This window comes from Nomascus leucogenys, chromosome 21 (assembly GCF_006542625.1).
Source record: "Nomascus leucogenys isolate Asia chromosome 21, Asia_NLE_v1, whole genome shotgun sequence".
In the NCBI taxonomy this organism is placed as follows: domain Eukaryota; kingdom Metazoa; phylum Chordata; class Mammalia; order Primates; family Hylobatidae; genus Nomascus; species Nomascus leucogenys.
The window spans coordinates 53,905,969-53,931,439 of record NC_044401.1 but is presented as its reverse complement, the minus strand read 5'-3'; the positions used below and the strand labels follow the sequence as shown (position 1 = coordinate 53,931,439).

General features: G+C 41.1%; 1 protein-coding gene across 3 annotated transcripts in view; it reads left to right on the top strand.

The window, feature by feature from the left end:
- ATG7 (autophagy related 7) overlaps positions 1 to 25,471 on the top strand; it is a 279,185-nt gene that overhangs the window by 40,892 nt on the left and 212,822 nt on the right. For all 3 annotated transcript variants that reach the window (XM_030801775.1, XM_030801773.1, XM_030801774.1), the window contains exons 6-9: positions 392 to 508; positions 2,445 to 2,594; positions 18,723 to 18,811; positions 20,352 to 20,473. In XM_030801775.1, coding sequence (XP_030657635.1) covers positions 392 to 508; positions 2,445 to 2,594; positions 18,723 to 18,811; positions 20,352 to 20,473 — 478 coding nt within the window. The remainder of the gene's footprint in view (positions 1 to 391; positions 509 to 2,444; positions 2,595 to 18,722; positions 18,812 to 20,351; positions 20,474 to 25,471) is intronic.

Genomic DNA, 25,471 nt, shown 5'->3' with positions numbered 1-25,471 from the left:
TGTTTAGGTTTTTTACCCCTTTGTAAGATTCAGTTTTCTGTTTATAAAATGAGATAATAACAATTACCTCCCAGGGGGGTTTTGTAGGTTAAAGGATGATGACGATAATATCAATTACATATTGCACATTTTCTGTTAGCAAGTGGCCACGAAAGTATATTATGTTTGTCATCATATTATTAGTGGTGGTATATGAGACTGTTTTGGGAATACAAAAGTCCTTTATTCGATCTTGAGTTCTGTTGGGGATGAGGATATTTGATAAGCTGGACAGACTTTGTTTGCATCAGCTTTGCTATGTTAATTGGCCTTGAGAAGCTACATTAATAGATGCATTTTACCTTAACTTAATGGTGCTATTCTAATAACCTATTTATATTTTTTATTCTAGGATCTAAAGAAGTACCACTTCTACTATTGGTTTTGCTATCCTGCCCTATGTCTTCCAGAGAGTTTACCTCTCATTCAGGGGCCAGTGGGTTTGGATCAAAGGTTTTCACTAAAACAGGTATTAACAAATAACCAAAATGCACATAAAATTGGGTTGAATGTGCAAGAGTAGTTATCTTGTTCTTTCCAAAGACAAACAGGTACTTCTCTGGATGAAGAGGTGGTAACTGAAATCCTCCAAAGGTGGTACTAGGAGCAGGCTTATTTAGAAAACGTTTGTAAAGTCATTTTTTTGTATATATATTTATATATATTCTGAGACTGGGTCTCACCCCCATTACGCAGGCTGGAGTGCAGTGGCATGATCACAGCTCACTGTAGCTTCAACTTCTCAGGCTCAGGTGATCCCCTCATTCTCAGCCTCCTGAGCACCTGGGACTATAGGCATCCCATCACACCTGCCTAATATTTGTCTTTTAATAGATAAGAGGTTTTGCCATGTTGGCCAGGCTGGTCTTCAACTCCTGGGCTCAAGCAATCTGCCCACTTCAACCTCCCAAAGTGCTGGGATTATAGACATGAGCCACCCTGCCTGGTCTGTAAAGTCATTTTGAAGATGTAGTGAACAGTAATTTTCCAGGTTTTCAGTGGTATTTGGTGAAATGCTAAGCCAGTAAGGGGGAATTATAGGAATATTTTGAAACACCGAAAGAATTTACCAAAATGTGGTCTTCATTTTCAGTGTGGGGAACATAAGGCAGTATACGCTGGGAAAAAGTCTTTGAAACAAAACAGAAGGCATTCTCCTACCCTCATACCAAGTTGCAGAACTTTTCTACCTGGAGCGGTGCATGCAGAGTTAGTCGGTGACATTTGGGATAGATAATAAGTTCATTAGAGATGGTTCCCAGAAGAGCAGTTAAGATAATCAGGCTGGTAGAACGGAGACCCTAAACTAGAGAATTCTGATTGTTGTTAAGGCAAAGATTATGTGTCAAGATGATTTGAATTCATGAAACACATCAATCACTAAAGCGCTGAATACTGAAGCCATCATTCAGGGAGCTTTCTTGGAGCTGTTCAGGGAACAGCCATTATTGATTAATTTTTGTTGTTGTTGTTGTTCATACAAATCCAGTGTTGTGGTTTTATGAAACTAATTTCCCAAGAAGAAATATAAGTAGGGAAAAAGGATTTTGGATGAGGATTGACTGCTGGCAGGTATGGGGTTTCTTTTATTGAGGACAAAAATGTTCTGTAATTATTATTGCTGTGGTGGTTGCATAACCCTGTGACCATACTAAAAAAAACAAACAACACATTGCATTATGTACTTTAAATGGAAGAATTGGGCCAGGCACGGTGGCTCACAACTCTAATGTAATTCCAGCACTTTGGAACGCAGAGGTGAGCATATCACTTGAGCTCAGGAGTTCAAGACCAGCCTGGGCAATATCGTGAAACCCCATCTCTATAAAAAATACAAAAAAGTTAGCTGAGCATGGTGGTGTGTGCCTGTGGTCCCAGCTACTCAGGAGGCTGAGGTAGGAGGATTGATTGAGCCCAGGAGGTCGAGGCAGCAGTGAGCTGTGATTGCCTGGGTGACAGAGCAAGACCCTGTCTCAAAAAGTAATAAATGGGTGAATTGTATGGTATGTTAGTCATGTCTCAGTAAAGCTGTTGAAGATTATGGAAAGGTTCGGGGTAAAATTCATCAGGGGTAGATTCATGTTGGGTTATCATAGGAGAGAAAGAATATTTGGTTACTGCTATAAAACTCGGATTGACAGCTTAGGGAACTACCATGTTGTACCATAAAATGTCCCTTTGTGCCCCTAAGACACACACCACCATGCCCCTGGAAAGTGTTATATAAAAGCTAAGTGGTATTATTTGGAGGCACTTCTATGTTCACTTGCTGTAATAGAGTAAGAAGAGTGTGATCAGTCATTTCTAGTCTTCTGGTTTTAAGGTACCTTTTTTTTGAGTTAGTTTTTAGCCCAGAACTAGATATGTAATTTTCTAGAGAATAATGATGTGTTTTCTGTTTTCAGATTGAAGCACTAGAGTGTGCATATGATAATCTTTGTCAAACAGAAGGAGTCACAGCTCTTCCTTACTTCTTAATCAAGTATGATGAGAACACGGTGCTGGTTTCCTTGCTTAATCACTACAGTGATTTCTTCCAAGGTCAAAGGACGAAGGTCAGATAAACTTTGAGTATCATTTTATTATATAGTTTTTTAAAAAATCTAAAGTTGATGTTACAAGAGACCACTGCAAAATTCAAATTTGTTTAGATTTCCTTAGCCTTCAAAGGATGTTTAAAAACATTTCCTTATCTCTACCCTCTCCCACCCCTGCAGTTATCAAATCAGCTCCTCTAGGTTTTTCTAGCTCTACTACAGCTCAGAGTAATTTTGATACCTTACTCTTTTTTGTTTGTTTGTTTGTTTGAGACGGAGTCTCGCACTGTTGCCTGGGCTGGAGCGCAGTGGTGCGATCTCGGCTCACTGCAACCTCTGCCTCCCAGGTTCAAGCGATTCTCCTGGTCAGCCTCCAGAGTAGCTGGGATGATAGGTGCCCGCCACCATACCCGGCTAATTTTTTGTATTTTTAGTAGAGATGGGGTTTCACTGTGTTGGCCAGGCTGGTCTTGAACGCGTGACCTGCCTCGGCCTCCCAAAGTGCTGGGATTATAGGTGTGAGTCACTGTGCCCAGCCAATACTTTACTCTCTATTAGTGCTAAGGTTATTTCTGTTTTCCCTCCTGATATATTTTACCTCTATGTTTTAATTTTTATTCCCAGAACTACCCTGTAGTTCAGGCCCCTCATATCACACTCCTGGACACTTAGAATCTTGATTCCATCTTGTGCAACACTACTATAGAAGAATCTCCCTTGAACTACCCACATTTAGTATATCATTCATTGACCAAGAGCCTAATGGTGTCTTCCTTCTGGCTCCAAGCTGCCTTTCCTGCCTTATCTTCCACTATTTTCCTCATAAAGCATTGCTCCAGCTAATCTTACCTATTTTTCTCCAGAATCTCCATCCCCTTCCCATCAGATACACCTAAAACTTTTTTTGTATCTTTCTTTTTCCTCATGTTGTATCATCTTCCTAAAACATATTCTACTTGTGAAAACCCTAAGAAATTCTCTCTGTCTTATTGAAATGCTATCTCCACTGTGAAGCATTTTCATGGTGTGGCCATATATGATCTATCCCTATCTAAAGTCAATGCATTTATTCCCTGATCCTCATTTGCAGGTCCAGTACCTTGTACAAGTTTCTTTTTGTGCCATATTAGACTGTAAGCTCCAAGAGGGCAGGGCCCAAGTCTTATGAATTTGTGTCTACATAGTGTCTAGTACTTGTCTGAGGCCCTCAATAAAATTCTTTTGAATGAATGAAAGAGTACTGTAAATGTCTTTTAGAAGTGATCAGATATATAGGAAGTTGTCTTAGCCATACAGGAGACTATGAATTAAAAATAAATCAACAGAATCATCTCCATAGCCATGTGACTATATCAGAGCTGAAAAAAGGAAGCCTTTAACTGATGGTCTGGTTATTCTTTAGCCTGAACTTAGGATGACTTTTTTTTTTAAAAGCACATTTTAAAATCAACTACATTTACATTTTATTTTTCAGAGGAAGCCCCCCTCCCCTTTTTTTTTGTATTTTTATTAGGGACGGGGTTTCACCACGTTAGCCAGGATGGTCTCGATCTCCTGGCCTTGTGATCTGCCCACCTTGGCCTCCCAAAGTGCTGGGATTACAGGCGTGAGCCACCACTCCTGGCCCAGAGGAAGCCCTTTTTAAATTGAGGACTGAAGATTGAATTTTTATTAAAATTCTTTCCCCCAGGTAATTTCACAGAACCACAGCTAAATTAGTATAGCAATAAGACGGTTAATAATGTAAAGTTCAATCTAGTGTGAAGTCCTGTTGTCATAGCGGGCAGGATTAAATGGCCTGTGTTTGGAAGCGACCATAGGTCAGGCTGTATGTGGTAAATAAGTGGTCCTCCCCAAAGTGCAGCTCTGCCAAAATGATAACAGTTTGAACAGTGCTTTACAATTAATTTAAAAGGGACTTTGACATACTTGATCTTTTTATGATAGATCTGTGAAACAAGTGTTACTTACTAACTGTGGTTAGTTAATTAGTATCTGCATTTTCTGTTTGAGACTCAAAGTCACACGACCACATTGTCTGATTCTGAAGCCTATGCCCTTTCTTTTTTTTTGTTTTTGTTTTTGTTTTTGAGGCGGAGTCTTGCTCTGTCGCCCAGGCTGAAGTGCAGTGGCACGATCTCGGCTCACTGCAACCTCCGCCTCCCGGCTTCAGGTGATTCTCCTGCCTCAGCCTCCCAAGCAGCTGGGACTACAGGTGCACACCATCATGCCCAGCTAATTTTTGTATTTTTAGTAGAGATGGGGTTTCACCATATTGGCCAGGCTAGTCTCCAACTCCTGACCTCGTGATCCACCCGCCTCGGCCTCCCAAAGTGCTGAGATTACAGGCGTGAGCCACTGTGCCCGGCCACAAGCCTATGGCCTTTCTACCATTCCCTTGACCTTGGGGAAACTGCATAACTTTTCTTCGTATTAGTTTATCTGTTAAATGGTGGTAATGCCACCTCCTTATAAGGTTTTGTGAGGATTAAACATGAAAATGTGAATAAAATGCCGAGCACATGGTAGATACTCAATATGTATCCACTTCCTTTATGTTTCAACAGCAGCATATTTTGAAAGACAACAAATCTCTGGGGTCTCCTCTGAAGTGCTCTGGGGGATTCACCAGTGCCCTGTCCCTGAGACTGCCTGTCTGCTTGTTGGATTCAGGCACATTGTCCTTCACTTGGTTAGGGTGGTATCTCAGGAAAGCCTGGAATTACTCAGCACATGTGATGAACACCTCCTTATGGGCCAGAAATTTTGAGATACAGTTATACTTGTTCTCACACAACCTAAGGTCTTCTAGAGGAGATGAGACATTGACCTGTGGGAAGTTAACTAGAAATTCAAGTAATGGAAGATAAGTTCAAAGAATTGATATGGCTGATACTTTGGTTGGTCTTCTATGCCTCATCTTATTCTAGGAAAGATCACCAGAAGCCTTAGAGTGTGACGGCCTCATAGGAGTTTTATAGCCTTCATACTGCCTTTCCTACCTATGGCCCTGAATATTCCTGTCTCTCCTCCACACTGCTGTCCAAGTGCATTTTCTAACGTGTAAATTTGATCATGTAACTCTTCTACTTAAAACCCTTCTAAGGTTCCTGTTGACTTCAGGATAACGTTGAAACTACTTAGCTTGGCATTTGAGGTCTCTTCAGTTCTGGTTCCTGTCCACCACTAGCCTCATTTGATATTTCCCAAGATACATCCTGTGCTCTGGCTACCCCTGTGCCCTCCAAATGCCGCATGCTTTTCCCCCATCTCTCTGCCTTCAGACATCTCTCTGTCTCCCTTCTGTCACCTGGCTGCTGCCTCATCTACCTTTCTGATTCATTACCCCAGGAAGCACTGGCTGATTGCTTGCACCATTTCATTTCTCTCTTCTGTGTTCTGGTAGCAGCCTCCCTCCTAGCACTGACTGGTCTCCAAAGTAATTGTTGATTCGCTTTTCTGCCTGCCCCATATCCCCAGCCTGTGAACCTTGTTTGTCCCCACTCTGCATCCTCAACATTTAGTGCAATGCTGGACACTTAAGAGACACATGATGTGAGAATGCTGAGAGGAAAGAGAGACAATTGTGGACTGGTATGAAAATTAAAGAAGGCTTTCGCCAGGAGCAGGGCCGAACCCTAGAGAAATAATTTCTAGACATAATTTTCAGTGGTTCTTGCTTTTATTGCATTAACCTCTTCACTCTCTTTAGCATAATTCCAGTTTCCCTTTGAGCCACAACATTTCCTTGAAGGTTTTCACCCTCTTTTTTCAAAAACAGGCATTCTTTTCAGTATGAAATCCTGCACTTGTGTTCTGGCTTCATGTTTTACTCGATTCTGCCCCCTCCTCCTCCTCCCAGCACTTTGTTCCCTGAAAAGTCACTGCTGCCCTTTGAGCCCTGTGTCCTCATGTGTAGGATGGAGAAATGTTGGAATCCCTCTGAGTTTCTCTCTTCAACCTGTTTCTCTTCTGGGTTATCTCATTGTGCCTACAACTCCAGAAACCATTTCCTCCCAAGTAATTCAATTTTCTTCCACCGGCCTGAACCTCCCTCTGGACCCCGGGCCATATTATCCAGCCGCCTGCTTGCCTCCTTCCATACCTTATAATCTTTGCCCCAAGGCTGGTCCTTTTCTGGCTTCATTGGCTCAGAATGATGCTGCTTCTATCCAGTCACAAGCCAGAAATCTGGTTATCCTACCGGACAGCTGTCTTCCCCCTACCACCCCTGTGTCTTGTGGATTTCATGTCCTGAATGTCTCTCAGCCTGCCACCTTGCATTTCTTCTGCCACCACAATCTCTGCTATACTGTAGCAGCTTCCTAACAAGCCTCCTTGTATCTACCGTGGGCCTCTCCAGTTCATTCCCACATCATCCCCACAGTTTTCTTTAGAAAAGCAGATCTGATTGTGTCCCTATCATAATGAAGCACCTGAATGTCTTCTTCCCTGTGCTCTAAGAATAGGGGCTAAATTATTTAATACGGCCTATAAGAGTCTTTGTGGCCTGGCCCCTGTGGGCATCCAGCCCCAAGTCATTCTGTATTCCCTGCCACAGGGCTTTTGCATGCACCTTTTGCCTGGAACTCTCTTCTCTCTCCTTTCTTTACTTCTACTTCTCCCTCCCCCTACCTCCCCTTTGCTCTGTTAAGTGCTCACTCTTTCAAGGAAACCTTCCCTGACCTCTATAAAAAGGTTTATTCCTTCTGTTACGAGCTCTCATAGCACTGTGTATCCCTTCTTTTTTTTTTTGTTCTTTTCTTTTCTTTTCTTTTTTTTTTTTTTTGAGACGGAGTTTCACTCTTTGTTGCCCAGGCTGGAGTGCAATGGCATGATCTTGGCTCACTGCAACCTCCGCCTTCTGGGTCCAAGTGATTCTCCTGCCTCAGCCTCCTGAGTAGCTGGGATTACAGGCATACACCACCACACCTGGCTAATTTTTTTTTATCTTTAGTAGAGATGGGATTTTGCCGTGTTGGCCAGGCCAGTCTCGTACTCCTGACTTCAGGTGATCCACCCACCGCAGCCTCCCAAAGTGCTGGGATTACAGGCGTGAACCACCATACCTGGTCCATAATTTTACATTTTCTTGACTGATCTTTGATTAATATATTTTTCTCCCATTTAAATGTAAGCTCTACCAGGACAGGTACCCTATCTTTGATTTCCCACCATTGTGTCTGCATCCCATAGCATCATGCCTGGTGTGTAAAATGCAATGGAAGGATGAATTCATGCATAAATGAGTTGTGAAGACTGGAGATTGCTCATGGGAAGCACCTGGGTCAGTGCCTGGCACACAGTAGGCCTTCAGTGAGTAGAGGGTAGCTCTTATTATTAGTTCATTGTAAATGTTCTTTTTGATGTGAGCATTCTGTTGTCTGGTTAAGGCCATGTATTTTACAAAGACTTTCCCAAATTGTCTCTACACCTCAATTTATGTCTAATGAGTTACACACATGGTTACTGGTGTGACAGGAGACAGAATACAGGGGAGGTATATGATCTGCATGGCTGATTCAGAGCAGGGGTTCTTAATTTGGAGTAGGGTGCAAATGCATAATGTCCGAGAACTTTTTGGAAGCAGTGGATCCTCACCCTAGAAAAATACACATCTACACACAGTTCTGCATCTAATGTTAGAGATGCACAGAGCACTGACATGCTTGGAGGCCCTGGCTTGGACGAAGATGAAGGAAAAGACAGGAGTTAGCCTGCCTAGTGGGGAGCCTGTGGATTGTTAAGGTCAGGAGGTGAATGAGTCCTCTTTGTTCCAAGTCAGAGTGGGAGCTTTGTGTGTAGAGGTACTGTTCACTTGTGTGTGAAGCCTTGGCTGACTATGAGAGAGTGGGTACCTGCCCCTGAAGAGGACACATTGCCAGCCACCAACATCTAGGACTGCCATGGTCTCCGTTTTGACCATGTGCCCAGCATGCAGCTGGTCACTCATACATATTATCACTTATCCTTACATGCCCTGCAAAGTGAGTAGTGTTGTCTGCATTTTACAGATGAGGTGAATGGAAAAGAGACTAGGGAATGGAAGCCTCTTCACATGTGAATGATCTTACCTCCTACAGTCAGAATGCTTCCTATAGTGAAAAAGGAAGCAGCCATTTTTTTCTGCTCAGCTCACAGTGTGTTGGGGTAGAGTAGGAAGGCCAGACTTCAGTTCTCAACAGCTTAATGGGCCGAACCCTTGGAGCCTCAGTTTCCTCAGTGTGTATAAGCATACAGTAACAATACCCCCTTCCTTGTAGGTGGCTGTGAGAACTAAGAGTCATTAAGTTTCACTCACATGTTCTAATTGTTCCCACTATATTTTCTTAGAATGTTTTTCAGTTTTCATTTTCAAAGGAAAATTTTCTTTGGATTAACCCCAGTTTCCAGCTATTCCATAAAAATGGAGTTTTAAGGTCCTGAGTCACACAGCCAACTCTGCCTTTACCAAAGAAAGGCACAAGAGAAGCCCCTCCTGAGATTGGCAGGCTTGCCAGTTCAGCAGCCCCTGGGACATCCAAGAAAGTTTTACCAGTTCACTGATGGTACGGTCTTTAAATGAAAGCTCAAAAGCAAATGCGCCTGTGATTGGTTTCTTTCTTTTTTTTTTTTTTGGAGACGGAGTCTCACTCTGTCGCCCAGGCTGGAGTGCAGTGGCACAATCTCGGCTCACTGCAACCTCCGCCTCCCGGGTTCACGCCATTCTCCTGCCTCAGCCTCTCCGAGTAGCTGGGACTACAGGCGCCCGCCACCACGCCCGGCTAATTTTTTGTATTTTTAGTAGAGACGGGGTTTCACCGTGGTCTCGATCTCCTGACCTCGAGATCCGCCCGCCTCGGCCTCCCAAAGTGCTGGGATTACAAGCGTGAGCCACTGCGCCCAGCCTGTGATTGGTTTCATCTCACTTCTTGGGTGATGTTTGGTTGTTACTGTGATTGCTTAATGCTGGAGTTCTTTGTCATTTGTAGTTAAAAATACCTGTTATAACCCAATATATGTCTTTGAATGTGCACCCACACATACATATAACAAACAAGACTTTTGCAAAATAATGCTTTCCTTTATTCTGTTTTATCTTTTTGAAAAATTCTAGTTGTGATCCAGTAAATGATTTAAGAATCGCAAATAGCTCACCACCTGCAGTTTGAAAAATGCTTTGTGACCATTTTGTGACCATTTTGGAAATACTGGCAAATAAATGAACTGTACTAGGTGAGGTTCCATTCATTAGTTTTATTTCCAGCTGTATCTCTCTGTTTTTAAAATGTCACAAAGGTTTTCAGCTATTCTTTTACGTTTTCAGATTTTTTTAATATACAAACTTTTTGTATATTTCCTTCTAATCCTGTGCATTTTTTAAAACTAAGATTCTACAGTATTTTGTTTTATTGTAGCATTTTAGCATAATAGTATTATATTCTACATCAACATCCTTTTTAATGGATATATGATAGTATTTTTACCAAGGTTTTGACATTTATATTTCTCATAATATTTTCACTATTAGGACTGCTTTGTGCATCAAATTTTTCCTCCATCTTTTTCCTCTCCTTATCCCCCGTATTTTTAATTATTTCCATAGAAAAGATGTCTAGATGTGGAATTACTGCATTACAGAGTTTGAGGCTGGGCGTGGTGGCTCACTCCTGTAATCCCAGCACTCTGGGAGACTGAGGTGAGAGGATTGTTTGAGGCCAGGAGTTCAAGACCAGCATGGGCAACATAGCAGGACTCTGTCTCTACAAAAAATTTAAAAATTAGCTAGGTGTGGTGGCACACACTTGTAGTCCAAGATACTCTGAAGGCTGAGGCAGGAGGATTCCTTGAGCCCAGGAATTTGAGTCTGCAGTGAACTGTGATCGTGCCACTGTACTCTAGCCTAGGCAACAGAATGAAACTGTCAAAAAAAAAAAGTTTGAACATTTTAAGGTTCATAATCAGCGGTGTGCTGGTAAATGTTTAACAACCAGCTCTTGTGAGGTGGGAATAGTCCTGATTTGGTAGTGTTTTCTTACTTGTATGGTACCAGTACTCCCACCATGGCCAATTGCAGGCTACCAGTGTGAAGTCCTGGAATGCCGAATTGAAAAGAGACATTAACAGTTGGCTCCCAGAAGCCTGTATGGGCCAAGTCCAGCACACCACTGCTTATCATAAACGTTTCCCCAAGACCCTGCCAGCTTCCCTCCTACCAGCTGTGTACCCTTACCAGGATCATATGTTGTAGTATTGTACACATGTGTTAGGTTGAAAATGGGCCTTAAGTTCTTCTCTCAATGAAATGTGTATTCCGCAGTTGCACTCCATTGCTACAACAGATCATCATCTTTCAGGCCAGTTCTTGTGATTACGTTAAAAATAGCTCATAACGTCCCATTATCAATCTTTTGGGGAAGGTTACTTGACTCTTCTACTTCATTCAGAGCAGTTATTGAAGATTGAATGGGAAATGTTGTGTAATTTCAACAATATTAGCCTTTAAGCCTAGGGCTTTAAAATCTATGGACAAGAGCAATAGCCAAGGAGCAACAATTTATATGCTATTAGTTGAGCTCTTTCTTCACTTAGTGATCTCTCCGCATCTTGGCAGCTGTCTGTGACTTTGAAGTGCATTAGGTATTTCAATTTTTTCCCCCATACTTTAAAAACTTGTAATCTCCTTTGTGCATTTCCTGTTATATCAAGTGTTTGAGTTATAAAGACAGCCATTTGTTAGATTAGCATGTTTTATGGGATCATTGTGGAAAATGTTCTTGCTGAAGACAAGCAAGTTGGCAATTTTGCCCTCTTTTCTTTCTCACAGTGTACTTTTTCAGCAAATTGCTTGGCAGACTGATCATGACTGAATCATTTCAATGAATTGTATGCTCTCAGCCAAGTAGAAAGGAACATTTATTTCATAAAGCTTCTAAACAAAGTTTTTCTTCAGTTACGTTGTGCTTCTTTCTGCTGATTTGTATTACAAAAGGAAGTGATTTGCCCAAGTTCGCACAATTAATTTGTGGCAAAGCCAGTTCTAAAACCAGAACTCCTAGTCAGTGATTATTTAGGAAAAACATTTTTTAAAAAATTCTGTTTAACCGTAGTATAAGCTGGCTTACCTAGCATTGTGCCAACTAATCATTCCTCCAATGATTAAGATAGATTTTGAGTTGATTCCTAAAGCACTTAAAGATTTTGGGGTCACTTTTGAATCATCAAAGAAAGATTAAATGATGTTCAGCTTAGTGTTAAATGGATTTTGTCATTTTCCTATTCGATGCCTGCCTTCTGCACTTATGCCTCATATGGGTAGGAAAGTTACCTTAAAGCATTTTCAAGTTGACCTGCTTTTATGGGTAAGTGGTAGATTTTCCTCCTTAGCAGATCATTCCTGCTCTCTATAGCCCATGTTAGGTCAGGTTGCTCTAAGAAACTTATTCCTAGTCTTTTCTGCTCAAAAAAAGATTTTTTTCACTATTCTACCCCATTGCCTTTGTCCTTAGGGTAAGAAGTATGCTTATTCTTTGAAATTAGGCATCCACTTGTAGCATCTAACATAATATTCTAACTTATATAATGTAGATATCATTTAGTTCCAACTCTGCATTTGCACATGATAAAACCTAGACCCCAAGAATATTTGATAGACTAGAACTTATCCCTTTCTTTTCTTTGCCAGTTAAGAAAAGATAACCTTGAAACTGAAGATAGCTAACTATGTACAGTCACATGCCACATGATGTTTTGTCAACAATGGACCACATATACGGCAGTGGTTCCATAAGATACTGTATTTTTACTCTACCTTCTATGTGTTTAGATTTGTTCAGATACACAAATACCATTGTGTTACAGTTACCTACAGTATTTAGTATGGTCGCATGCTCTCCAGGTTTCTAGCCTAGGAACAACAAGCTAACCAGGTAGCCCAGGTGTGATGTAGTAGGCTATACAATCTAGGTTTGTGTAAGAACACTCTGTAATGTTGGTATGACAGTGAAATTGCCTAACGATGCATTTCTCAGAGTGCATCCCCATCGTTAAGCATGACTGTCATGGTGATGGATTGGACTGAACAAAGAGGTTAATGAAGCTACTGCAAGGGAATGTATTTATGTTGTTTTTGTAGTTACCATTTGTTGAGTGCTGGCCTCATTCTCAGTTTCTGTGCTAAGTGCAGTTAAAAATTATCCCATAGGCCAGGCATGGTGGCTCACGCCTATAATCACAGCACTTTGGGAGGCCGAGGTGGGCAGATCACCTGAGGTCTGGAGTTCATGACCAGCCTGACCAACATGGTGAAATCCCATCTCTACTAAAAATACAAAATTAGCTGGGTGTGGTGGCACATGCCTGTAATCCCAGCTACTTGGGAGGCTGAGGCAGGAGAATTGCTTGAACCCGGGAGGCGGAGGTTACGGTGAGCTGAGATGGCTCCATTGCATTCCAGCCTGGGCAAAGAAGCGAAACTTCATCTCAAAAAAAAAAAAAAAAAATATCCTATGGATGAGAAAATTAAGGCATAGAGAAGTTAAGTAAATTGCTAAAGGTTACACAAGAGCAAGTGATCCAGAATGTTTGATTAAGGGCCCAGGTTTATGAAGTCATTTGGAAATTGCAACTCAGTGTCTCTGTAGGAATGGCATTTTTTAGATTGATACTGCCTAGGTTCTTCCTAAGTAACCCATTTAATAGCCTTTATGTGTTTTTTTGTTGTTTTTTTTTCCGTTGCTGGTTTGAATAGACTTTAGATACTATTCAAAGGCTGAGCTTTGATATAGTCTGTGTTGTTTTGTGACCTATAGGGTATTTTCTTCTTAAACATTCTCTAAAGTTCTATGATTCTGGAGCCCGAAGGAATCCTTTGAGATGAAAGTTTCAACCCTTTCATCTTGCAGGAGAGGAAGGAACTTCCCCCAATGTCCTAGAATCAGTTAACTGCAGAATTAAAACACATACCTGCTGACTGTTCAGCAAGTGTATTTTTCACTACATCAGGCCATTTTCTAATTCTAAGCTGTTTCAATGTTTTGGAAGTAGAAATGCTAGTTTCTCTCTTCTCCCCCTTTTTACACTGGATGGAGTTGTAAACGCCTTTTTTTTTTTTTTTTTTTTTTTTTTGAGGCAGAGTCTTGCTCTGTCGCCCAGGCTGGAGTGCAGTGGCGCGATCTCGGCATACTGCAACCTCCGCCTCCCGCGTTCATGCCATTCTCCTGCCTCAGCCTCCCGAGTAGCTGGAACTACAGGCGTGCACCACCACGCCCAGCTAATTTTTTTGTATTTTTTTAGTAGAGACAGGGTTTCACTGTGTTAGCCAGGATGGTCTCGATCTCCTGACCTTGTGATCCGCCCCCATCGGCCTCCCAAAGTGCTGGGATTACAGGCGTGATGTAAATGCTTTTTATGAATAAAAGCAATTTGAAGTTGAAGTGACGATTGCTTAATAAATGTAGTTTGTCTGGCAGATGCTATCTGTCCTGATCGGCAGAAGGGAACAAAATAAAAAGATGTCCCTGATAGACTGAGTAGCAGGTGGAGTGGCCACATGAACCAGAAGAGCTCAGGAAGACAACTTCTTAATTCAGTGGAAGTCCTAGACTGGAAATCTTGTTCTCAGAGTTCTCTTGCTTCTCATCGGAAGCCCTCTTTTTTTAAATCTTACTTTCACATTCTCACCTAGGAGAATTCCAGGGTTAAAATGCCATGAGACCCTGTAAAATGCCATGAGACGCTGTAATGTTGAGAGAGGAAAGAAGGAAGAAAAAGGAAGGAACTTAACTGAGATGCTGCATCACAGTTTTGTATGGAAGCTTCAGGTCTGTGTTGGTCAGGCATCACTTTCCCCCGTCTAGCTGCCTCCCAGGATCCCTGCTCAAGATCTTTGCAGAGGGGGAGTCCATGTATTCAAGCCTGGAGAAATTTACTAGTCTGTTATCTATTCAGTAGATACTTGCTGACTATCAGGCACTGTGCTTAGGTAACTAGAGATGGAAAGATGAATACACTGCTCCTGCCTTCACGGAGAGTTCTAATCCAGCAAGACATCAAATATAAAATGCATCCTGTGTTTTCTTTATTCTAAAATGCTTGTTTCTCCATATTTTAATTTTTCTTAAGTCAGAAATTTCTTACAATTGTGTATATTTATGCAGTGAACCCTCTTTTAAGCAAATATTTTCTTCTTTTGACTCTAGACAGCTAGTGCTAAGATGATAGTGTACATAAGAATCACATGCAGTATTCACTGTACATGCAGGTATTGGTGGTACCTAGAGAGATCTGGGATCAGATTGAGTGTATGTATGTGTGTGGGTAGGGTGTTGTGCAAGTTCATCAAGCTTCTGGGCAATTCTGATGCAGGTGGTCTGTGCCGGACCATACTTTGAGAAACTGCTACAGACAATCAAGAAGTTTGTAACCTGCACATTAGAATCACCTGAGGATCTTTTAAACTAACCAGTACTCAAGCCAAACTCCAGATCGATTAAACCAGAACCTCTGGAGGTGGGACCCAGGCAGCAGCATTTTTGATAGCTCCCCAGGTGATACCCAAGCATCTTCAAGTTTGAGATCCACGGCTATTAGAAGGTTGAGGAGAAGCAGTGGTTCTGAAACTTCCATGGGTGTATGAATCACCTGGGTTCTTATTAAAATGCAAACTCTGATTCAGCAGGTCTGGGGAGGAGGCCTGGGATTCTGCATTTCTGAAGCCTCCCAGGGAAGGCTGATGCATGCATGCATGCTGCTGGGGCATGGACCACATTTTGAGGAGCGTGGGAAGATGTAGGGCCAATCTAGAGTTTTCAAGATAATGACAGTTCAGAGATGTTTTCTTTTGTCTGTAAGAGCACCTCTGTAACACGCCCCAAATTCAAGTCCATGGAGTGGATCAGCTGCATCAGAATTATTCAGGAGCCTGGTACAGAGAAAGATAAAGATTGCTGGGCTCACCACTGGAGATTCTGAGTCTATCACCAATAATCATATTAGTAGCACTATGTATGTGCTAGGCTTTTCATGTTTACTATCAGCTCACTTAATCCTCACTAAAGCTCTAGGAAATAAGTGATATATTATTTCCTCCATGATTAAACTGTGGCTTAGAGGGTTGAGTACTTTTCCCTAGGCCTCATTTAGTAAGAGACTACTCAGTGTAGTAAGCTCTATTTTTAAAAGTGCCCTAGATGCTGAAACCTTATCTCTGTGGGAAAGGAAATCTCAAATAAAAGTATTTCCTGAAAGGATGACCATAGCTATGAACCTGTTTGTATTAAATTAAATATGAATCTGTATTTGCATTTAATAAGCAAACATGCATTTAGACAAAAAAATGCTTCAATTTTAGGAATAAGAAAATTGTATGTAACGGAAAAGGTAGCAAATATTTTAAAGTGTCTTTGAAATAATACAGTAATTATCTGATAAGACCGTAGTAAAATTCATTTTCAAAGATTGAGCAGATGAAGACTACTTAATTGTCCTTCAAAAGGAAAAGGAAATAGAAAAAAGTTTGGTACATCAATGCAATGGAATGCCATTCAGCCATTACTCACAATGGTTGTAGAACATTTACTGGCATGGAAGACAGTTCACAGTACAATAAGAGATATAAAACAATATTTAGGCTGGGCACAATGGCTCATGCCTGTAATCTCAGCACTTTGGGAGGGTAAGACCAGTGGATCGCTTGAGGCCAGGAGTTCGAGACCAACCTGGCCAACATGGCGTAATCTTATCTCTACTGAAAAAAAAAAAAAATTAGCGGGGCATGGTAGCGCACACCTGTCTGTAGTCCCAGGAACTAGAGAGGCTGGGGCACTAGAATTGCTTGAATCCCTTGAGGTGGAGGTTGCAGTGAGCCAAGATCGTGCTACTGCACTCCAGCCTGGGTAATAGCGTGAGACTCTGTCTCAAAACAGCAACAAAGACAGTATTTATAGCATGATCCCATGTTTGTTTCAAAGTCCTAGTAATTAAAATATATTTATGCAAAGTATAAGTTTGTCATGTATGGGCAGTTATACACCAAGATGTTAATAGTTCTCTCAGGATGGTGGGGTTATGGGTATTCTTCTGAATATTGGTTAAGCTCCTACTTTGTGGCTGATACTATACCAAGCATTGTGGGAAACAAAAGGGAGTGTTTAGGGTGATTCCATCCTTACAGAACTAACTGGATCTAGATTTAACAAAAATTTATCAGCCGTGTTTTCATTTAACCCATGCTATGCTTATGAAGGAAACCTATGGGTCAATTTATGGTTCTCTGCCAGCAATTTCTCTTCCTCACCCCTACTCACTCTACATCCTTCCTTTCTTTCTTCCACCCATTTACCCATCCACCTACTTTTTTATCATACAAAAAACATTCACCGAGTGTCTGCTCTGTATTTATGAACTGATCATGAAGAGATAAAAAATATACTTTCTGCTCTCCAGATGCTCTTTGTCTTCCTTTTATTAAAATAAACTTTTCATTTTGGGATAATTTTAGATTTACAGAAGATAGTGGCAAAGACAGTACAGAGAATTCCCATGTACCTTCACCCAGTTTCAGTTTTTTCTAATGTCACATTATATCACCACGGTTCATTTGTCAAAACTAAGAAGCCAGAATTCTTAGATTACTATTAACTCAGCTCTAGACATTTCCGATTTCACCAGTTTTTTCCTGTAATACTCTCTTTCTGTTCAGGATCCAGTCCAGGATACTACATTGCAATTCGTTGTCATGTCTCCTCCTTAGTTTCCTCTGACCTGTAATTGTTTCTCAGGCTTTCTTTGATTTTTTTTGATGACCTTGACATTTTTGAGGAGTACTGGTTAGTTATTTTTATAGAATGTCCCTTGATTTGCATTTGTCTGATGTTTTCTTATGATTAGACTGGGGTTATGGGTTTTTGGAAGAAATACCACTGAGTGAAGTACCCTTATCACCTGATATCCACATGACATCCTTGGTAATGTTAAATTGATTGCTTGGTTAAGGTAATATTTGCCAGGTTTCTCCACTGTAATGTTACTATTTTTTCTTTGGAAGTAAATCACTAATTCCAGCTACCTTTAAGGAGGGGAAGGGTTAAATTTTGCTTCTGAAGAGGGCAGTATTTGCATATATTGTTTGAAAATTTACTTTAAGGAAGACTTGTCCCTTCACATTTATTCCATTCTTTATTTATATTAATGTGGACTCATAGATGCTTATTTTATACTTTGGGTTATAATTCAACATCATATTATTTATATTGTTGCACAAATTGTTCCAGTCTTGGCCATTGAGAACTCTTACAGTTGGTGCCTGTATCCCCTTGGCATGCCCCAATTAATTTGTTTTTTGAGTACCTCCTTCTTTCCTGGTATTATAAGATGCTCCAAACTTCTCTTGTATTTTCCCTGCCTGAGCCCTAGAATTAACCATGTGTCCAAGGAGCCCCGATTTATTTTCTTGGAGAATGGTATTTAGAAGTCAGTAACTGAGTGCTGGGTGATCATTGTCTTTGAAAGGAAGGAGACAGAAAATGAAAAATGTTATATACAAGGTTCAAAGAGCTATGAAAGCAGCAAGGACAGGCCTACTACTTCTGCCAGCAGAAGTCTTCACTGAAGAAATGGTGTTTTAAATTGAGTAGAGTTTTCCAGATGAAGATTGGGATTGGAGTGGGATGGGAAAGGGGAGGGAGGACATATATGTTAGCAAAATCAAGAGTAACTGGCTGTTTAACTTGATCTGACTGTAGACTTACATTGGTAGTGGCCCTTCTTTGATTTTCTCATTGCATAAAAATGAGCCATTTTCACAGATTATATTTCTTTGTTTACAAGAGGATTTTCTCTACAAGCTCTCTTGACTGTCCTCCTTCATTCCCCATCTTCCTTCCAGTCTTTTTTCCTTCTACATGTATTTAGCTCCTACTTTCTGCCAGGCACAATGCAAGGCACAGGGGGTGCAGACAAGAATTTGATAGCCCCTGCCATCAAGAAGTTCTGTAGTACAGTATGAGATCCTGTGGCTTTCTTCTCCTCCCCTTAGCCCTTTACCAGATGTCTAATTTTTAAGGCTTTGCAGAAAGCATAAAAAAGCAAAGAGGAAGTATGAGCAATGTCTGTATTGTGAAGCTGACATGATACTCGACTTACTCAGAAAGTCTTTTTTGTTCACAGATAACAATTGGTGTATATGATCCCTGTAACTTAGCCCAGTACCCTGGATGGCCTTTGAGGAATTTTTTGGTCCTAGCAGCCCACAGATGGTATTTACAAGAGTGTGTGTTTGTCTGTCTGTCTGCCTTTGCCAGTATGTGTTTTACAATGTGTCTGTTTCTATTTGTTTCTCTGTTTTCCTAAATGCATTTTTTTTTTCATTTTGGGCATGGAAACCAGGTAATCAATAAATCAGTCATAACCCAATTTCCATACTAGTGAACCTTAAGCAGGTCTGTTAGGGACCTGCATACTCTGATCATTCCATGCTAAAGATGTTTTAGTGTATGGTAGAGTTGGTAGCCAGAGGTCCTGACACAAATTCTGTAGCCCTCCCTTCTAGCTGTCTGGGTTTCTTTCAGATAGGACTTTCCTACTGCTGTCATTCTCCATTTTTCTTAACCCTAAAATAATTAAAACAGAGGATATCTTAAAAGCCAATATACATTTGAAAAGATGCCCAACATCATGTCATTAAGGAAATAAAAATTAAAACGATAATGAGATGCTACTACCTATCCACCAAAAGTATTTAACAAAAATGTCCGTACCAAGTGTTGTCGAAGATGTGGAGCAAATACTGCTGGAAAAATGTTGGGCAGTATCTACCAAAATTAAAAATGTCTATGGCTCAGCAATGTTACTCTCAAGTATATTACTCATTGAAATACCTACATAGATAGAAGCAAAACACATATACAAGAATGTTTACAGAAGCATTATTCTCAATAACCAAAAGCTGGGAATAGCTCACACATTCTTCAATAATGAAATGTATAATAAATTTTAGTATATCCCTTATGATGAAATGCCATATAACAATGAATCTGAGTGAACTATTAATACAGAAATCAACATGGATGAATTTTAAAAACATAATATTAAGTGAAATAAGTTGGACCTAAATTAATATATACTCCATGATTCCATTTATGTAAAGTTAAAATAGGCAAAACCAACGTATGGACTTAGAGTAGTTGTTACTTTTGAAGGCAGTGGTTAATGACTGAGAGAAGGCATAAGACAGCCTTCTTTATACTTGGGATTTGTGTAATGTGTCTGCTTTACTTAAAATGTTTATTTAAAAATATGAAGATAGATAAATTATAGATTCTCTGAGGGAGACAATCCACAATTATCCAGGTGGTAAGTCTACACAGTGCAAATGGGCTTCCTAACTACTGACTGAGGTACTACTGCTTAATATGGAAGTTCAGATGGGGAGAGCAGAGGGAACCAAAAGAACCCACGTCCTAGAGGTTTTTTTCTAAATGTCTTGTGAGCATTTTTTCCTTGCATTTAAAAGATTTACTTGTCAGAATTATTTATGTGCAATATGATTGTAGAAAGAAATTCACCTAGAAAGAAATCACAGCCAATTAATTGTTCAGCCTCTAAACACTTGGACAGAGGAACCATATATGAATATGTTCAAAAGAGTTAAGGCCATCTCCTGTGGGTATCAGAGAGGCATAATTACAATGCATTGAATTCTCTCCAACTGGTTTGCTGAAGCTCTTATGTGAGCTTTTTCTTTTCCTTCCTTTAAAAAAAAATAATAAATAAATAAAAATCCGGGCATGACAACAGGAGTAGCAGTTTCCAGTCTGTTGAAGTTCTTTGCTTCCGTGACCGTACCATGCAGGGGGCGAGAGACGTTGCCCACAGCATCATCTTCGAAGTGAAGCTTCCAGAAATGGCATTTAGCCCAGGTAATTTGCCGGTCTTTGAAAATGCATATAATTATCATTTATCAGAAATGGAACCAGGTTTACTTTCTTTTCATCTCTTCACAATGGCAGAAGAAAGGAAGAGAAAAGTACAACTTGTACCTCTTTGCCAATGCAGATACCTACTTCAAACAGAGGGCATGCTTTGCTATTCAGACTGGAACAAAGGCAAAGATTGTGACCAGGAGATTTTCTTTAGGCAGTTTTTTCAGTCTTCAGGATTTGTTCCCCTCTGCTCCCCCCGTTTTCAATTTTACTTTTCTTTAACACAAAATCTTTCTTCCTGTCCATTCTTAAAGGAAGGATGAAGTATTAATGCACTTAAATATTTGTTTGTTATATACTTAAAGTTGTATGTGATCCTATTCTCCATATAGTAAACCAGTCAGGAAAAATGCCATTTCTCCTTCCACATTTAATATCTTCATTTGATCCTTATGTGACAGTTATCAGCTTTTACCCCCATTTTATAAATTGAGAAACTTAGACAGAGAGACATTTTATCTATAGAGAGAGATATATATGTGTGTGTGTGTATATATATATGTATATATATATACACATACACACACACATATATATTTACATATGTCACAGAGATGGAATACATATTCAAGTTTGAGTAAAATAAGGATATAATGCCCAGCTCCAGGAATATTTCTTTTTTTTTTTTTTTTTTGAGACAGAGTCTCGCTCTGTCGCCCAGGCTGGAGTGCAGTGGCGCGATCTTAGCTCACTGCAAGCTCTGCCTCCCAGGTTCAAGTGATTCTTCCGCCTCGGCCTCCCAAGAAGCTGGGATTACAGGAGCCCGCCACCACGCCCAGCTAATATTTGTATTTTTAGTAGAGACAGGTTTCACCATGTTGGTCAGGCCAGTCTTGAAGTCTTGACCTCAAGTGATCCACCCACCTTGGCCTCCCAAAGTGCTGGGATTACAGGCATGAGTCACCGAGCCTGGCCTCACATATATTATTTAACTTGTTGTTCCTTACATCATCCTCATGGTTCCAAGGCACATTTCTTTCCTTATGCCATAGATATGTCTTAAAATGTGTGTGTGTGATGGGGGAGGTGGTGTCAAAATCTCTTCCAAGGCCAGGCGCCGTGGGTCATGCCTGTAATCCCAGCACTTTGGGAGGCCGAGGCGGGTGGATCACCTGAGGTCAGGAGTTTGAGATTGGCCAACGTGGCAAAACCCCGTCTCTACTAAAAATACAAAAATGAGCTAGGTGTGGTGACGGGCATCTGTAATCTCAGCTCTCAGGAGGCTGAGGCAGGAGAATCGCTTGAACCTGGGAGGTGGAGGTGTAGTGAGGCAACTGCGCTGCTGCACTCCAGGCTGGGTGACAGAGCAAGACTCTGTCTCAAAAAAAAAAAAATCTCCTCTGAGATATCTTTTCTAGAGTGCTACAGTCAGAAGGATTCAGGATTGGCCCACATGACATTTTTTCAGCGATTCTATGCTCTAACACAGATGTCTTTACACACTTCTCTGAAGGATTGACAGAGTACTTCTGCTTGATCAAAGGACGATGCTGCTTTTCAGTTTAGGGCCTTTGCCTTTCTGCTGTTTTTAGATATTTGCATTGGATGTAGCACCCTCTCCTGGCAAATTCTAAAATAGCTCCTGTGTAATGTTAACTTACATGCTACACCTTTGTTTTATTAAACCACACTTAAAGATAGTCACAGGGGTGTCCAATCTTTTGGCTTCCTTGGGCCACACTGGAAGAAGAATTGTCTTGGACCACACATAAAATACACTAATGATAGCTGATGAGCTAAAAAAAAAAAATGCAAAAACATCTCATAATGTTTTAAGAAAGTTTATGAATTTGTGTTGGGCTACATTCAAAGCCATCCTGGGCTGTGGGTTGGACAAGTGTGGTCTTAGGGAATGAGGGGAGAGTTAGCTAAAAAGTAATGTGGGTCTGGTCTGTGTGTCTGACAAGCTGCCAGGCACCTTCCATGAGGTAATCACTTAATTCTGCCAACCACTCTGCAGAGAGGCAGTTTTCTTTGCACTTTTATGACAAAGTCACTGAGTTATTCTTACATCCTGCTCTCTATGATAAGGCTCATGCTTGATGATGCTGACATTTTTTTTGCTTTTTTTGATACGGTTTCTCGCCCTGTCGCTTGAGGCTTGAGTGCAATGGCATGATCTCGGCTCACTGCAACCTTCGCCTCCTGGGTTCAAGCAATTCTCCAGACTCAGCCTCCCGAGTGGCTGGGATTACAGTCGCATGCCACCACGCCTGGCTAAGTTTTTGTATCTTTAGTAGAGACGGGGTTTCACCGTGTTGGCCAGGCTGGTCTCGAACTCCTGATGTCATGATCCGCCCGCCTTGGCCTCCCGAAGTGCTGGGATTACAGATCCGCCCGCCTCGGCCTCCCAAAGTGCTGGGATTACTGGCATGAGCTACTGTGCCCGGTCATTTTTTTTTTTTTTTTTTTGGAGACAGAGTCTTGCTCTGTTGCCCAGACTGGAGTGCAGTGGCAGGATCTTGGCTTGCTGCAATCCTGGGTTCAAGCAATTCTCCTGCCTCAGCCTCCTGAGTAGCTGGGACTACAGGTGCATGCCGCTACACCCGGCTACTTTTTTGTATTTTAGTAGAGATGGGGTTTCACCGTGTACCCAGGCTGGTCTAGAACTCCTGAGCTCGGGCAATCTGCCTGCCTCAGCCTCCCAAGGTGCTAGGATTACAGGTATGAGCCACACATCCGGCCGATGCTGACATTTAAACCCAGGAACCACACCATACATTTCCATTTGAAAAAGGTTTTCTGTCGTCCACTAATGCCTTTAACACATCTTCTTTATGCCTGATATTAAATGTAGATTATTTAGCTTAGGAAAGGCAAATGCATTTCCTGTTTTTCATGTAAATTAATATGTTCCCTCGTAGTTGTAAGTAAAACTTTATGGTAAATACAACTTTATAAAGAATTTTTCTATATCATAATGTAAACTGAAAATATAAGTATGGTTGTACTTTTCAATACTTCTAAGATATCCCATAGTTGCCATGGTAATGGTATAAGGAGTATTATTTTAAATTATTTTATTTTACTTTTTGAGACAGGGTCTCGACCTGTCACCCAGGCTGGAGTGCAATGGCAAAATCATAGCTCACTGCAGCCTTGACCTCCCAGGCTCAAACCATCCCCCTAGCTTAGCTTCCCGAGTAGCTGGGACTACAGGCGTGTGCCACCACACCCGACTAATTTTTGTATTTTTTGCAGAGACAGGGTTTCACTATGTTGCCCAGGCTGGTCTTGAACTCCTGGGCTCAAGCAATCCTCTAGCCTCAGCCACCCAAAGTGCTGGGACTACAGGTGTGAGCTACCTTGCACAGTCGAGGAGTATTATTTTAAATATCCTATGTCTTCTTTTGCTTCTTCATGGTGTGTTACAGCTCTGGCACCTGGTGGAGGAAGATGGCAGACACTGCTGCGGGTAGAGATCCCATCATCTTAACTCTGTTTTTTCCTGTGCTCCTCCTGCTTGCCCACTATGGGAGACAGCACCTAATTTTTCCCTAAAAAATATTTTCTTGGCCAGGTGTGGTTGCTCACGCCTGTAATCCCAGCATTTTGGGAGGCCAAGGCGGGTGGATCATGAGGTCAAGAGATTGAGACCGTCCTGGCCAACATGGTGAAACCCCATCTCTACTAAAAATACAAAAATTAGCTGGGCCTGGTGGTGCGCACCTGTAGTCGCAGCTACTCAGGAGGCTGAGGCAGGAGAATTGCTTGAACCCGGGAGGCGGAGGTTGCAGTGAGCCAAGATAAGTGCCACTGCACTCCAGCCTGGCGAAACAGCAAGACTCCGTCTCTCTCTCTCTCTCTCTCTCTCTATATATATATATATATTTATCATTTAATTTGGTGTATGTCATATAGGTATAGATTATATGGAGGCAGGTATGGTAAATTAAATACTATTGCCATATGTGGTATTTTTTTCATTATTAAGTTTAAAGGGCATCTAATTTTCTTAGAAATGGCTATAGCCTTTATTATTATTATTATTTTTTGAGAGATGAGGTCTTCTTATGTTGCCCAGGCTGGCCTTGAACTCCTGGGCTAAATCCTTCCTCCTGCAATCTTTCCTCCTGCCTTAGCCTCCCAAGTAGCTGGGACTACAGACATGAGCCCAGCATCTGTAACCTTTTGAGTATAGAGAGCTTTTAATTTGAAATTGTGTCTTATTTTTGTTTAATAAATTCTTACCTGTATCAAGAGAAAACCTAGGCCGGAGTTATGGATTACAATACTAGGCTGTGATTCAGTAGTTCTTGTCAAGTTCCTGTGCTATGTATCAAAGACACATTAAAAAAGAAAAAACTTTTATTTTCAGTTCAGGGGTATATGTGGTTTGTTATATAGGTAAACTTGTTTCCCAGGGGTTTGTTGTACAGATTATTTGATCACCCAGGTACTAATACCTAGTACCTAGTATTTTTTCTGATCCTCTCCCTCCTCCCACCCTTCACCCTCAAGCAGGCCCCAGTGTCTGTTGGTCCCCTTTGTGTCCATGAGTTCCCATCATTTAGCTCCTACTTATAACTGAGAACATGCAGTATTTGGTTTTCTGTTCCTGCACTAGTTTGCTAAGGATAATGGCCTCCAGCTCCATCCATGTTCCTGCAAAAGACGTGATCTCGTTCTTTTTTATGGCTGCATAGTATTTCATGGTGTACGTGTACCACATTTTCTTTATCCAGTCTGTCATTGATGGGCATTTAAGCAGATTCCATGTCTTTGCTGTTAAGAGACACATTTTTAATTCAATCTAAGAGTAGTAATAAAATCAAACAAAATATCGATTAATGGCAGGTGGGAACTCTTTTTTTTCCCCACAGAAAAACAATTCTGAAGTCTTAACCTCTTTATGAAACTCAAATCTGACTGGGTATGGTGGCTCATGCCTGTAATCCTAGCTGCTCCAGAGGCTGAAGCTGGAGGATCACTTGA